Source organism: Amphibalanus amphitrite, unplaced genomic scaffold (genome assembly GCF_019059575.1).
Source record: "Amphibalanus amphitrite isolate SeventyFive unplaced genomic scaffold, NRLGWU_Aamphi_draft 000389F_arrow, whole genome shotgun sequence".
NCBI classification, from domain to species: Eukaryota; Metazoa; Arthropoda; class Thecostraca; order Balanomorpha; family Balanidae; genus Amphibalanus; species Amphibalanus amphitrite.
The window spans coordinates 192,972-207,825 of record NW_024881883.1 but is presented as its reverse complement, the minus strand read 5'-3'; the positions used below and the strand labels follow the sequence as shown (position 1 = coordinate 207,825).

Genomic DNA, 14,854 nt, shown 5'->3' with positions numbered 1-14,854 from the left:
GTTAATTATCAATTATCTGAAATGATCTGATATCGTTATATCTGTTATCCATAGACTCACTATGTAATTATTTGACATCCACATCGTTGGAATAGCAACAGAAGTTATTGGTATGGTTGTCTGAGTACTTGCCATGATCATTGGCTTAATCAATTTGCGTTTCATCGCTTTCCACGCTTTCCATTGCATCCATTTCACCGTAAAATGGTATTAATAGCAGAAGGATTACCTTTTCAACCTTGTCAAAAACCGGAAAACTTTCATTCGATCCAAATGTTTGGATAAAATCGCGCGTTTTTACAAATGAGAGTTTTGCGTTTTTTAAAGGTTTTACGAGTTTTGCATGACACAACCTGACGCGTTTTACGAGTTTTGCAGTTTTTTGATTTTATGAAGCCACGCGTTTTTCGATTTTTGACAAATCTTCCGCCGTGGAGATGGCACCGTGTAATTTAATGGTACAGATCAACGCCGGATCATGAAAAACTCGCAAAACATCAAAAAAGCGTTAAAACGTCATTGAAAACGCGCAAAACATGTACCGTGGAGAACGACCTTTACACGTTTAACGTGGTTAAATCGCGATCTGTCCATTCCATGTCGTAGACTATATATTCCGTGGTAACATGTAAGCCTCTACGTACTTTATGCTCAACTTCAACGCCAATATAAATTTTGAATAATTCATTTTCCCGAAGCTAGTGAAGCACTATCTTTGGGCCAGCACGCCGTGTTCAAACCATCCTCGTGTAAGATTCACATACTGTTTTGCATAAGCTTCTAACATGTTTTTTTTTAAAGAATATTTATGAACATTCTCTATTTAGGATCTTGATATCATGCTTGATTTTCTTTTGTGTATGTGGTTATACTGTACTTCTACTACGGCAGCCAATTGCCTATAGCATACACTGCCAGTTTCAACTGTGATCGAAGTGACTAAAATGACCATTGAAACTTCTCTAATTAGTTTCGATGCGGAATTGGTTACCCTTTGTTTCATCTATTGATTCGGCCCATTCAATGCGTATGGCGTATGCCGGAGCATATATTGTTTTTCTGAAGAGTCATTTAATCGGAATAACTTCTCGAAAGCGATACAGTCAAATAGAAAAGACATACGCACCAGCTTATGCACTACCAGTATTTTATGATTTGTCTGCCTTTATGGCTCTGAGGAGGCTGGTTCGTACATATTCTGACGTTTATTGAAATCGATGGAATATAACATGTAGTGTCAAACCCATGATCGTCATTTGTCAGTAAGTTTACTTTGTTGGCGATTTGTGATAAAACATGGAAAAGTTTTTGAAACAAAACTCTCAATTGAGTTGGAGTTCAAAGAATCTAGACGTAAGTAGGGACGAAAAGTATTCCTCGAGCCGCTTATGTCACACTGTGCGTAACCACAACTGCAAGCGTCTTCTGTCTAGCCTCTCTCTCTCTCTCGCTCTCTCTCTCTCTCTCTCTCTCTCTCTCTCTCTCTCTCTCTCTCTCTCTCTCTCTCTCTCTCTCTCTCTCTCTCTCTCTCTCTCTCTCTCTCTCTGTCTTTAAGGTATTTTATGTAACTCATCTAACTCCCTCGCTCTCTCTTCCTCTCTCGCTGGCGCAGGTGGCCGTGGCTCTGTTCTTCGCTCCGATTGCAGTCATGGGCGGCGCCTACACGCTGATTGTCTGGCGTTTGTGGCTGTCGCCCTTTCCCAGTCAAGGAATGGAGTCTCAGATACACCAGAGCAATGGATCAAAAAAGAGGGTGAGTCTGCACCGCCTGAAGGCACTTCTTCGGGATGTTAGCGAGTGCACTATGTGTGTATATGCATTAAGAAATGTATGGTTGATAATGTTCTCGCTTGTGTCGGTAGGCAATTAACCCTAGAACGCCTAGGGGGGGGGGTGTATCAACCCCCCCTGAGGTTTTTTCGAAGTGCACGCTAAACGGCTTGTCGTAGCGGGCTGAAATTTTCAATACCCTCTGGGGCAACCTTTGCGCATCTTTTGCCGAAAAAAAATTGATCGGGTCATGTCAGGTCACGGAGTTATGACGTCATAAGAGGTACAGCCTCCGGCCGACAGTTACCAAACGTGTGCGCCGAATCCCTAGGTTTTCTGCCGGTGATACCCACATTGTTTGATGGATCATGATGAAACTTCCCATGCATGTTGGGGCAAGCATTGGCTATCGTGTGGTGCAAGAAAATTGACCGGGTCAGGTCAGGTCACGGAGCTATGACGTCACAAGAGGAACAGCGTCCGGTACTATTTTTGAAAAGCGCCCGAACCACTATTTTGCTAATTCTTGTCACCTCAATGGGAATATGCAGCAATATTAGCTTCTATAGGGAGCAAATGGACCTCCCAAATCCAAAAATACAATCAGATTTCAAAAATTTAAATTTTGATTTTTCGAATTTCTGCCGCCGACTGTGACCTTGCCGACTTCCGGCGCTCCCAACGCGCCATTTTTAGAGCTAGGGAAACGAAATACATACCAAACGATAGAGAATTGATCAAGGAACACGATAGTGAAGGTTCAAAGTCGATATCTCCCACCGTTTTGCCGCAATCGCCGCGGAAAGTTGAAAAAGTTTGATTTTTTCGGAAAATTTGACCTTTTACCGGTCATAAGTAGGTCAAATGTTGACCTAGGACCAAAAAATATACCACCAATCGCGAGATCTCGTTGAGAGCAATCCGTTGGTTTTTTCCGCTAAGCTCTACGACCTTCCGTTTCGAAACGCCAGGGGGGGGGGTCGTAACAACCCCCCCCCCTGGTCGTTCGTGTTATGAGAAATGGCCTGGTCGTGCGAGGGTTAAGTGTTGGGATGCTTCCACAAAACTAAGGGTTAACATGGTGCCACATTCCTTTTCCTTTCATGACTTGTCGAGATAGCTTTGCTTTTGTATTAAGCTAGTACTTAATGACGATATTTACCCACATAAAGCTCTCCTATTTGGATAAAAAATATACAGCTCGTGGTATCCCGCCATCCTCAACTTAAATTATGAATCAAAATAGTGCGATCCGTGTTGACCTCAAAGAGCACGCAGGGAGAGACTGTGGTCTGTGCGGAAAACTTGTGCGCGGATGCCTGCTCTATAATTTATCGAAGGAAATTGGATGTGAAGAAGCACGCAGCTCTGCGCGCCCAGCATCAGGCCAATCTTCGTATGAGATCTCTGCGGCTTCCCCGCGGTAGTGTTCTGGTATCCTTAGGATCTAAGAGATCGTTAAGTACAACATTGTACGCAGTGGCTAGGCTCTTCGTATGAGGTTATCACTATTCGTCCTTTATTATCGTTTGCGTCCTCATTGTCTAGAATATTATTGCACGAAAGGCAGGTTTGATAAATTCCTTTGTAATTTGCGAGATATTTATGGGTCATTTGTAAATTTATATGAAATCGTTTATGGACACTGTACCTACCTGTCTCTCAAATGTTGTCACATTTGCATTTTGCACTAGTGAATGTAGCTGGTCAAATGCTGGTATAGTTTTTACGCTGTCCCTGTGGTGCTACTTTATTTCACCCCAGTTGGTGATACTTGATTAAACGCCCAGGTAGTGATGCTCAGTGGCGGATCCAGGGGGGGGGGCAAAATGGGCATTTGCCCCCCCCCAAACGGCATGATTTTAACATTACGCCTATGGACGATGCATGGAAAGAATCGATAAATTTTTATGGTTTGCCCCCCCCCCCCAAACCTCTGAGCTGGATCCGCCTCTGGTGATGCTTGGTTACACTCCAGCTGGTGAGACTTGGTTACACCCCAGATAGTGATTAATGCTGATCACCGTACTTTGTAATGCTATAATAGTATTTTAAACCGCGTTTTACTCCCAGCTGGTGAGGGCGGCGGTGCTGATTAGGTTGCGTGTTTGTGTAGTTAGTGTGTGTGGCGACACACCCCGCCGTCTCCCCAGGTGGTGAAGATGGTGGTGCTGGTGATGGTGGTGTTTGTGGTCTGCTGGCTGCCGCTGCAGGTCATCAGCCTGTACTCCATGTTTGCCATCGATACGGGCCACAGCGCGCCGGTGAGTGGATACCACGGGACACTACTGGACACTACTGGACACTACTGGATGCTACTGGACACTTTTGGACACTTTTGGAAGTTACTGGACGTTACTGGGCACTACGTGATACTTCTGGACATTAGTTGACACTGCTCTGCACTACCGCAACACTGCTGGACACTACTGGATGCCATTTGATGCTATTGGGCACTACTGGACACTACTGGGAACTTCTGAACAATACAGGAAGTCACTGGGCATTACGGGCACTACTTGATAATTCTGGACATTATTTTACACTATTATGCACTATTGTTTCAACTACCTTATACCTACTGGACACCACTGACAGTATTTAACACTACTGGACACTATTTGATGCTACTGGACACTACTTGGTACTTCGAGATGCTACTTGACAGAACTGGCCACTTTATAGCGCTTTTAACAATTGCTACGTTTTTTACGTATATTACCATGAACTACAATATCAAACCATTTTTGAGTGTTCTAAATAACAATGCTATATTCATGAGCTATAATTGCATTACTATATTACTATATACCAGTATAACGCCTTTTGGGGCGACTAACGGACCGAGCGAGAGGGTGGGCCTTGCATGTGCGAAATTGTGAGGGGTACCTCCAACTGACTTGTGCACGGCACCCTAATAACCAGTCTCTAGCGATGTGCCAAATTTGAGCGCAATCGGCCCAGCCGTTCTCGAGATCTGGAAGCGGCACCCTGCACGTGCGCACGTGCAAAATGGGTTCCGACTGACTTTCGCACGGCACCCTACTAACCGGTCCTTAACTGTGTACCAAATTTGAGCGCAATCGGTCCAACCGTTCTCGAGATCTGAAAACGACCCCTGCACGTGCGCACGTGCATCAGCACCCCAACTCTGGCACATGGATATGCATTATGCAGTGCCTAGTGGGTGCCTACCTACATGCCAACTTTCAGGGCAATCGGCCAAGTAGTTACCGAGATATTGCAACAATTACAAAACTGACACCTCTTCGTTTTGCACGTAGCACGCGCATAAGGGGTCACCCACATGCATCGGGAATAGTCCAGTACTTGGTAGAAGGAATTAAGCTACCCTACAAAAATTACCGCATGTAAATCGGTCAAGTGGTTGTTGAGATATAAGCCTCGCAAAAGCGTCCGCACGGCCGGCCGGCCGCCGCCCGGCCGCTCATACTCAGAAATTTCCGTTAATCTAAGGAAAGACTCCGCTCGCTTCGCTCGCTCCGTGATTATAGTAATAGCTTAATTGCAATGATAGCATGCTAGCAATGCTAGCATGCTAGCAATTATAGCTTAATTGCATTACTTCAAAGGTTAATATATGAAAGTTAGCTGGTGGTAAACAAGTTTTGCTCTTCCAAGAACTTCATCAAAAAGTTAAGGTGCACATCTGTAGAAATGAATAAGACGCTAGACCTAATTATTTTGTAATTAATGTTATCACGTGTTATCACGTGCGCGAGTACGTGCTTATCCCAATATGAGGTGTGCTCAGGGGTGTATGTGCATGCATGAATTGATTAATGATTGCATGCAGTGTATGAATGAAAGGAGACATGTATGAATACGGCTGGTTTTCCATGTGTTTCTTTTTAGATACGCGGTTATTATTGTGATAAATATTAATAAATATGTGTGGGAAGTTTAACCCTCGCCGGACCTATTGGTTTTCTACATACGCGCCGGCCGAGGGGGGGGGGGCGAGTACGACCCCCCCTCGCCGTTTCGCCCCTGGTGGAGCTAGCGCGTCGCGGAAAAAACGAGCGTGTGCGCCGTTACGAGACGCAGAGATTGGTACCCGATTTTAAGGTCCTAGGTCAACCGGTGACCTCTGAGGTCAGGTCAAGTGCCCCAAGGTACGGTTCAGTTTTTGGTGAATAACTTCGCCAAAAACGACCGCAGAGCCGCGATTTTGGCAGCATCGTGTTTGCCTCGCTCAGGCGCGTCGAATGATATACTTTTTGTTCGGGTCAGGTCAACTTGGGGTGTTGACCTCAGGTCAAGGTCAGGTCAGAACCCCCAGGTCACGAAGTTGGTCGAAAGAGGTCATGTCGCATATCATTCGATTCGGCAGGTCTTCCTGAGTCCATTGGTGGCTTTCCCGACTCGCTAGCTCAATTTGATCGGGAGTTGTCGACGAAAAACGAATATGACCTTGATGACGTCATAAATGACGTCACGAAAGGTCAACATTGCAAAAGTGACGCATCTAACCTTGCAAGGAGTGCATCAAATCACGATTCTGTGTGCTTGAGATAGTTGGAGATCGTTCCCGGCGCCAGAATAGCAGTTTTCATTTTTCCCCATTGACTTATAATGGTGAGGTCACGAAAATGACCTGACCTCATATGACCTTTAGGAAAAATCCGAGATATACAAGTTGTGAGACTCATAATGGATACTAGATCCTGCAAGTTTCATTTCCCTGTGACATCTCCTCTGGCAGTGAGGGCGTTGCGAAGTTGCGACATCTGAAGACCGTGCAGAGGTTCACTTATGACGTCATAGGTCAGTGACCTGACCTGACCCAAAAATGCGATTGGTGTCAAAAGATGCGGCTTGGATCAAAGGTCAGGTATGCCAAATTTCAGCTCTCTATCGCCAGCGCGTTCGGAGCTATCGCGAAAAAACCCTATGGGGGGGCGGCACCCGCCCCCCCCTCGGCCGGCGAGGGTTAAAAGTAAAAACAACATACTTTACAAAGTTTGAAATGTTTATGTAATACCTCAACCAAAATTTCATAACTTATTTGCTATTGAGTAAAATACATCTTTCCTGCATTGTGGTCGACGTCAGCTATAAGTTAAGTGCAAGTGAATGTGTTCTCTGATCTACAGACTTCAGTGCTACAATTAGAAATGAGGGAGCCATGTTGCTACCCAGGCCCGACAAATTGCAATACCTTTGAAACTACTTCATACATTGAAAATGCCTGAAGAAGGTCTATATAAAGAACGCAAATACAATATATTTGCTATTATGTTTGCAATATTTAGATGCCCATAGTCGAGTTGCAATGCGAAAACATTTAAAAATTTCAGTTCATTCTGCTTCAGGTTACCATCAGATATAAAACTTCAACATCTACAAGTATTATACATAATAATGTTACGTTCATAGGTAGCCTACATGCATCGATTCAAGCATGATTTTCCCACTTGCATGACATATTTTGAATTAAGAGCTCAGTGACAAGTAACTAAGGCGAATGCTGTTATGACGACAACTCCGGTGTGTTCAGTAGAATATAATAAGATTCCGACGACGTGGCTTTACCGTTTGGAACACAAACTGTCGGTTATTTATAACAGCGGACCTTATTAATGATCGGCGTGAGACCAGTGTATCCTCAGCAAAATTAACTTAGTTCAAAGTCTACTAGAGCAATAGATGCGGAACTTGTGGACACAAATCATTGTTTTGTAGCTATTGTTCTGGTATTATGACTTCTTCTCACATGATGAAAGGTGAGGTGCTGTGTCTTGGAGCGGGGAGGGAAGCCATCAGTTGACCAGCCTCTAGCATTGATCCAGACGGAGCAGCACGCGAAAGAAAAGTTTTGTAGTACGTAATGAATCTCTGGACATACAATACATACTTCGACGCAACTGGTTGTGGCAATGCAGGTGTATTGACAAAAGTTGCGTGCTATCTATACTCACTAGTTTTAGTGCCTGGCTCTGGCGGACTTTGGTCACCAGAGAACCGCATAGTTTTATCTAATATCCGGTTCTATTACTGACTCTAGAATAGAGTTAAGCGGGATACAACTAAAAAAAAAACATTTTTTTACAAAGAAGTGATAAGTACACGACATCTTGGGCACTTATTTATTTCTAATAATCAGGGGATGACACTTAACTATTAACATAGGCCAGTATAATGCCTTTTGGGGCGACTAACGAAGCGAGCGAGAGGGTGGGCCTTGCACAAACGAAATTGCGAGGGGTACCTCCAACTGACTTGTGCACGGCTCCCTACTAACCGGTCTCTAGCGATGTGCCAAATTTGAGCAAAATCGGCCCAGCCGTTCTCGAAATCTGGAAGCGGCACCCTGCACCTGCGCACGTGCAGAGTGGGTCCCAACTGACTTTTGCACGGCACCCTACTAACCGGTCCCTAACTGCGTACCAAATTTGAGCGCAATCGGTCCTGCCGTTCTCGAGATCTGGAATCGACCCCTGTTCGTGCGCACGTACAGCAGCACCCCAACTGTGGCACATGCAAATGCATTGCCTAGTGGGTGCTACCGGGTGCTACCTGCATGCCAAGTTTCAGCGCAATCGGCCCAGTAGTTACCGAGATATTGCAATTGTTACAAAACTGACACCGCTTCGTTTTGCACGTGGCACGTGCATAAGAGGTCACCCACATGCATCGGGAATAGTCCAATACTTGGTAGAAGGAATGAAGCTACCCTACAAAATTTACCGCATGTAAATCGGTCAAATGGTTGCTGAGATATAAGCGTCGCAAAAATCGTGACCACGGCCGGTCGGCCGGCCGCTCATACTCAGAAATTTCCGTTAATCTAAGGAAATACTACGCTCGCTGCGCTCGCTCCGTAATAATTAATTCACAATGCTGGTACTGAAAATGTAAAGCCAAAATACCCGCCATTTTGGGTAGGTGTGGCAAGATCACACCTGGCATCCCTGAAACCACGCTAGCCTCTCTCACACCCAGTCATTGACTGACCTCGTTTCTCAGCAGCCAATTTGGTTTGAGAGTGTCCACTTACACGCTCACGCCTCACCTTGCTGAAATAAGTGGCTGGGATGGTCAACATCGTGTGAGCTTGCTGGTCATTTACTCGGTTCAGCACATGAAACAAACCAGTCTTGTTGCTGCCGGAGAAATAACGGGAAGTGATTCTTCATTACCTATGTCATAAAGCTGTTTTTCTTGTCCGCACTGTATTGCACATACACATAATATCATAATATGTATTTTTCAGGGTGTATGTTTACACATAATTTCACTTACTCCTTTTTCAGCTTTCTGTTGCTATTACACCAACCATTTCTGTTCTAACCACCGGATTTTTTCGAGAGCCCGGATTGGCAGAGACGCGAGAGTTTCGAGAGAGGCCAATCTAACAGATTTTCATCGTTTTTCGACAGCCCTCTTGGTTCGAGAGCGTCCACTTCTTGGCGTACTTCATGGCCTACAGCAACTCGCTATGGAACCCGATCCTGTACGGCGGCTTCAACGCCAGCTTCCGCCAGGGATTCGTCAGACTGTTCCTGTGCCGACGGCCGTCCTTCAGCCGTGGCTTTAGCCGGTCACGTGATAAGAATGGTGAGCAGACGCAGTCAACGGGGGACGATCACGTGACAGAGCCGGACACCATCGAAGACACCGTTTGAGAGAAAGGGTTGGTAGGTATGTGGTGCATGATGGAAACTTTGGGGAATGCTAGATCGTCGGCCAACGGGTACAGTAGGCTTGAGTGAAGTTGGCCGTGAAATTAATGGGGAGGCTACTCGGTGAATCGTAAACAATCATAGGCGCCATAAACAACTGGGGAGACTGGAGATTTGGGTCCAACAATAAATAATGACCAGCTTTGCTTCCATGGAGACTCAAAGTTGCAAAATATCTAAAATTTAGGAAACGTTGTGCTTGCATTACACAAAATTTGTTTTACATTTGCTTGCTGTAACTGTTACTACCAAGCAAACGCACGAAATTATCACTAACGAAAGCTAACACAGGGGTGACTAACATTTTAAACTTTCCCTTCCATCAATGAAAAATATTTTGGAAATCTCTTGCAGATCACTTGACGTATTGTTTCATAATGATCGAGCGAGAAGAGTCTTTTCAACATTAAGACAGAATGTTAGTGTCTAATGAGGAGCCTGACCTGTAACGCTTTCAGGAGGCGTAATTCAAATGATTAACTTCAATTTCCGCAAATGGCAGCCCTACATCCGTTTCGCAACTTGCCGTCTCAATGGTTAACCCGCACAAATTAGCTAAAGGCCTCACTTTGCACGTCCACACCTGCGGGGCTCACTATTGCCCTCACTCGTTCTTCGTCCCCCCCTCTCCGAAGCGTCTTACTGTATGACAAAAATAGCCCCTGTACGTCTCTGATAGCCACGAACAGCGATTTATCCTACTCACGTCAGAGCTCTCGGAGTTTTCTCACGTGCGTCAGAGCCATTGGTAACTGTCCATCAGCCGTCCTCTGACCAGACGTGGTGGGCTGTGCTGATAGACTCCATTCCGAGTCATTAGTGTTACGGTGTAGGGTATCAGTCTGTGGCAGGGACACGCGTCGGCCGGCTCTGCGGTCCCTGTCAGGTCAGAACTGTCAGATGTGAGCTGTCAGCTCAGAAAAAAAACTGACAGATGTGAGCTGTGAGATATGAGCTGTCAGATATGTCAAGCAAACTGCCTGCCTAAAGAACTGTCATATGTGAGCGGTAAGCCCAAATGACTGATGTGAGGTGCCAGCTCACCACTGTCAGATGTAAGCTGTCAGCTCAGAGAAAACTGTCAGATGTGAACTGCTTGCTCAGAGGGCTGTCAGACGTGTGCAGTCAACTCAGAGAAGTGCCAGCCTAAATAACTGTCTGATAAAAACTGTCAGCTCAAAGAGCTGTGAGATATGGTCCGCCAAATGCAATGCAAATGTGGCAACTTCTAGTTGGGAACCCTTTCAATAAGACGACGGTCACCGCAGATAGATGAGCACGGATGATATTCATACAAATAAACTAGATGCCGGCAGCGCTCTTGCGTTGCCTTGGGCCAGAATTGGAGGAACGGTACTGAGGGCACACACCGGGCCAAACCACCGAAACCCAGACTGAGCTTGGACTGAACCTGAAACCAAACGAAACATCCCAAAAATGCTTCGAAGCACGTGAGATTGGTGCGGATATCTACCTACAGTATGGTATGAATTAACTGCACGTGCATAGTTCATGTCTCAGGCACCCCAGTGCAGTCATTTTCATAACATCATGTAGCGTGTGTCTAGTTCTATCAGTGTTCCGACTTTTGTGTCGCTAGATCGACGTTTCCCGGGATCAGAGGACCCCTAGTCAAAACCGTTATCCGCCCCCCGCACGCGCAGCTTGCACCCCTCGGATATTATCTCGCCGGAATGTTATGACTCAATGTATTCTTCTTATGACCTGCAAGTTTTGAACCAGTTAGAGCGGCCGTTTACCCTGCAGGCGTGGCAACGCACGAAGGGGTGCAATCGGCTTGCACGTACATAGCTCATGCACCACAGAGTTTAGCTCAACCAAATGTGCACTATTTTGGAGGCCTTGCCTGAGACTACCATTGAACCGATTTTGAGATTGATAGCTCAAAATTTCTTTGAGCCAGAGGACCTCACGTCAAAACGGTTTTCCGCCCCCAGCACGTGCAGCCTGCACCCCTCGCAGACGGTGGCCCCCCTGGAAACTGGTTCAAGGTGTTACCGATGTGTCCCGCCAGTGTGGCTTTGTCCGTGACCTCGGGTTGACCTGTAGCCTTGACAAAAAATTTCGTGTCATCGAAACTTTGAAGCGGAATAGCATGTGCCACGAAGCACTGAGCGACCCGAGGCCAGCACCAAAAGTTTACCTCGCCGGAGACGAGTCGAACGGTCCCACTTTCGTCCCGATCGGTCCACCCATTTTGACTCCAGGTCCAAAAAAGCTTGGACAAACTCACTCACATACTGTGTAGTTATTCAGCTGGGACATAATTAATGTGTAAAAACGTTGTTTTGACACCAGCTATATAGTTTTATTGTCAAAACAACGTTTTTACACATAAATTATGTCCCAGCTGAATAACAACATATACAACAACTTCACTCACATACTCACTCACATACTCACTCACATACTGACAAACAGGCTTGGCCGAACTTTTCTTCAGCGACCCACCAATGGGAAGTTCCGGATGCAAAAGCATGCTATCGCATGCTTTTGATCCTCCAATTCTGGAAAAGTACGAAATATATGCATTTCTCGGCTGATAAAGGTTACAAATTCATCGGTCAATAACTGCACCATGGATGATATAACACTGGATTGGTGTCTCGTGGAAATTAACATTGGGATCCGCGACATTGGGATCAGGCCTGCCATCTAGCGAGAGAATTATCGTAAGTTAGGAGCAAGCCGAGTGAACGCCATCTCTCAGCATTATGACACACGTGGGTGTGGTGTGTTAGTTGGCTTGAAGTGCATATTCCCACGAGTTGGAGGTAATCTCACTGGACCTGAGACGACATAAAATGTCTTAAATGCTTGAAAGCCAAAAACGTCAAGCAGCCTTTAGGTATTAACGAAAATAAAATGCGTAAGACGGTGTGTATTGAAACGCCCAGTCCCATCGGCTTGTACGACCTTTTATATGGTCATTTACTCACAATGGTAAAGCAGTTTGAAAATATGTCATACATACTTGGTAGGTTTATTCCTTCTTCTCCGAATTTCGCCCGATTTTCTTCATCTTAGTTAATATGTTACGGCCCGTGCCACGTGCCAACTTAGGGGTGTCGAAATTGTTCCACATAAAGTAACTCCGCAATGGCTGGGCCCATTACAGTAAAACTTCGTCAATAGTTAGGCACCCAGTGGCCAATGCATTTCCATGTGTCACTATGGGGGTGCTACTGCACGTGCGCACGTGCGGGGTGCCGCTTCCATATCTCAAGAACGGCTGGGCGTATAACACTCAAACTTGGTACACAAATGTCACATCGATGCTTGCACTGCATTGATCAGTGCTTACATTGATGCAGATTCGTTAGGAAAACGATGCAATGAGATGCGTGGTGTTAATGCCTTTCTGTTCCAGCAGCTGATTGATCCGCAACAGGAGATCCTTGTTTGTGAAGGCTTCGTCTCCCTTTTCCACTCCTTGTTTAAAATCATCATCATCATCATCATATTTATTTGACATCCTTTGAGGACAAAACAAGGAGAACATATCTTCATAACATAACCGTGACACATGAAGATACAAACACAGCACGGCACAACAAAGTCACGTTTGCAAAGCACGGGCAGCTTTTTACATCAGGCGGACTAGGAGAATCAGTTTGGATGTATGTAAATAACATTAACAATGTACGAAGAAGATCACAACATCAAAGTTGTTTTAGGCGGCTATCTTGGGCCAGGGCTGCGGAGTTGTAGTCAGAGCCAGCGGTTCTGTTCCGACTCGGAGTCTGTTGATTTTTAAAAGCTGTAGTCGGAGTATGAGTCGAACGTCACCGAAAAGTCATCGACTCCACAGACTTACCAGGGCTGCAGATTCGGAGTCAGAGTCGGAGTCTGTGTGAATTGACAGTTCTACCCGGAGGAGTCGGAGTCGATATTTGGACACCGGAATCGGAGTTGAAGCCAAAGTCACTGAAATTTCATCGACTACGCAGCACTGCGCAGGCGCAGTCTGCGCAGAGACTGAGTCCACTCAGTCTCTGCGCAGGCGCAGAGCTGAGTGGTTGGTCCGCCGGAGGCTCCGTGCTTGTAGCACACATAGAAGCTGTAAAACGTTCGTTTCGCGACAAAAACTTGCTAATTTGTTTGAAAGTTTCTTGCTTTATATATTGGTATCATTTTTACTGCAAGATATCAACCAAGTGATGAAAAATAACCTCATTTGTAAAAAGGTAAGAATAGCAAGATAAAGTGAGAAGCGTCATATTTGTCCCGAAGCAGCTATCCAACTGCCTGCGGAACCTGTCAAAATAATTATAAAAATAAACGTGACGTTGTGAGCAAAGCACCTTTAGAGCAACCATTTTTATAAGCGTCGTAGCCCTCCATTAAAACGGCGAAAAAGCTGTGTTTATAGAGAATCATCATGAAAAAGAAAGAAGGAACCAAAACAAGAGAGCTTCAGAAGAAAATTAAAATACTTCAGGACCAACTTACCAGCCAAAGTGACCTGGTCTCTGCTATGGGTGTTCAATTGGCAGAGCTGATGCACGATTTGAAAGCAGAGAAGGAAGAGAGGTGTTCAAACTTTCTCGGCATCCCAGAGTCTCTGGATGTGAACAAGCTGTGGGCTATCATTCGGAAGATAGAAAGTGATGTAAGCGAAATCAAAGGGCATCACGTACACTGTAGAAACCTCAGCAAGTCAGTCGATGAGCTCGGAGCGCTCTGCGCAGCTGCTATGGTGGCGGCCGGAACGAAGCTCCACCACGATATTTCTGAGAGGCAGAACACGAAGCCAGTTAAAAGTGAAGGTGAACAGCTGTGCATATCGCAGCCCACTGCAACTGAGCAGCAGAAAACACATTCGAACATCAGCCCTATGGAAGCTCAGATAAATTCGACTTCTGAACCGCAAAGAGACTTAAAGGCATCCCAACGCGGCAAGAGCGCTCAAGAACGCTCAACGGGTCAAGACGTCGATTCCGGTAACGAAATCCCGACAAACACGGCCAAGAGCGATGATGGATCAAGCTGGACCCTTGTGAAAAGACGAGCAAACAAGCCAAAGCAGTTTCCCAGTGGAGCCATTCTAGTTGGCGGTGAGAACGTAAGGCGTTTCTGCACAGCAGCTAGGGAAGAGTTCAACTTCGGAAGTAATGTCGCATTCTCCTCCTCCCAGCACTCGAGTTCCGCTGATATGAGTCGGCAAATCATCTCCGCGGTAAGAAAAACCAATGCCGACGCAGTGGACGTAGTCATTCATCCGGAAGGAAGAGACGCTGTCGACTCGGAAGCTGACAACATCCTGGAGGGCCTCGCACATACGATCACAACAGCAAAGGGGCGACACAATGTTCGAGACGTTGTTCTCTGCTCGTTGATCGAAAGGAGAGACGTAG

At 45.8% G+C, this 14,854-nt stretch overlaps 1 protein-coding gene across 1 annotated transcript in view; it reads left to right on the top strand.

Annotated features, from left to right (window-relative positions):
* The window catches only part of LOC122390280 (substance-P receptor-like), a 52,132-nt gene that overhangs the window by 30,758 nt on the left and 6,520 nt on the right, over positions 1-14,854 (top strand). Inside the window, exons 5-7 of the mRNA XM_043383029.1 lie at positions 1,613-1,753; positions 3,924-4,034; positions 9,174-9,351. Of these exons, the coding sequence (XP_043238964.1) occupies positions 1,613-1,753; positions 3,924-4,034; positions 9,174-9,351 (430 nt within the window). The remainder of the gene's footprint in view (positions 1-1,612; positions 1,754-3,923; positions 4,035-9,173; positions 9,352-14,854) is intronic.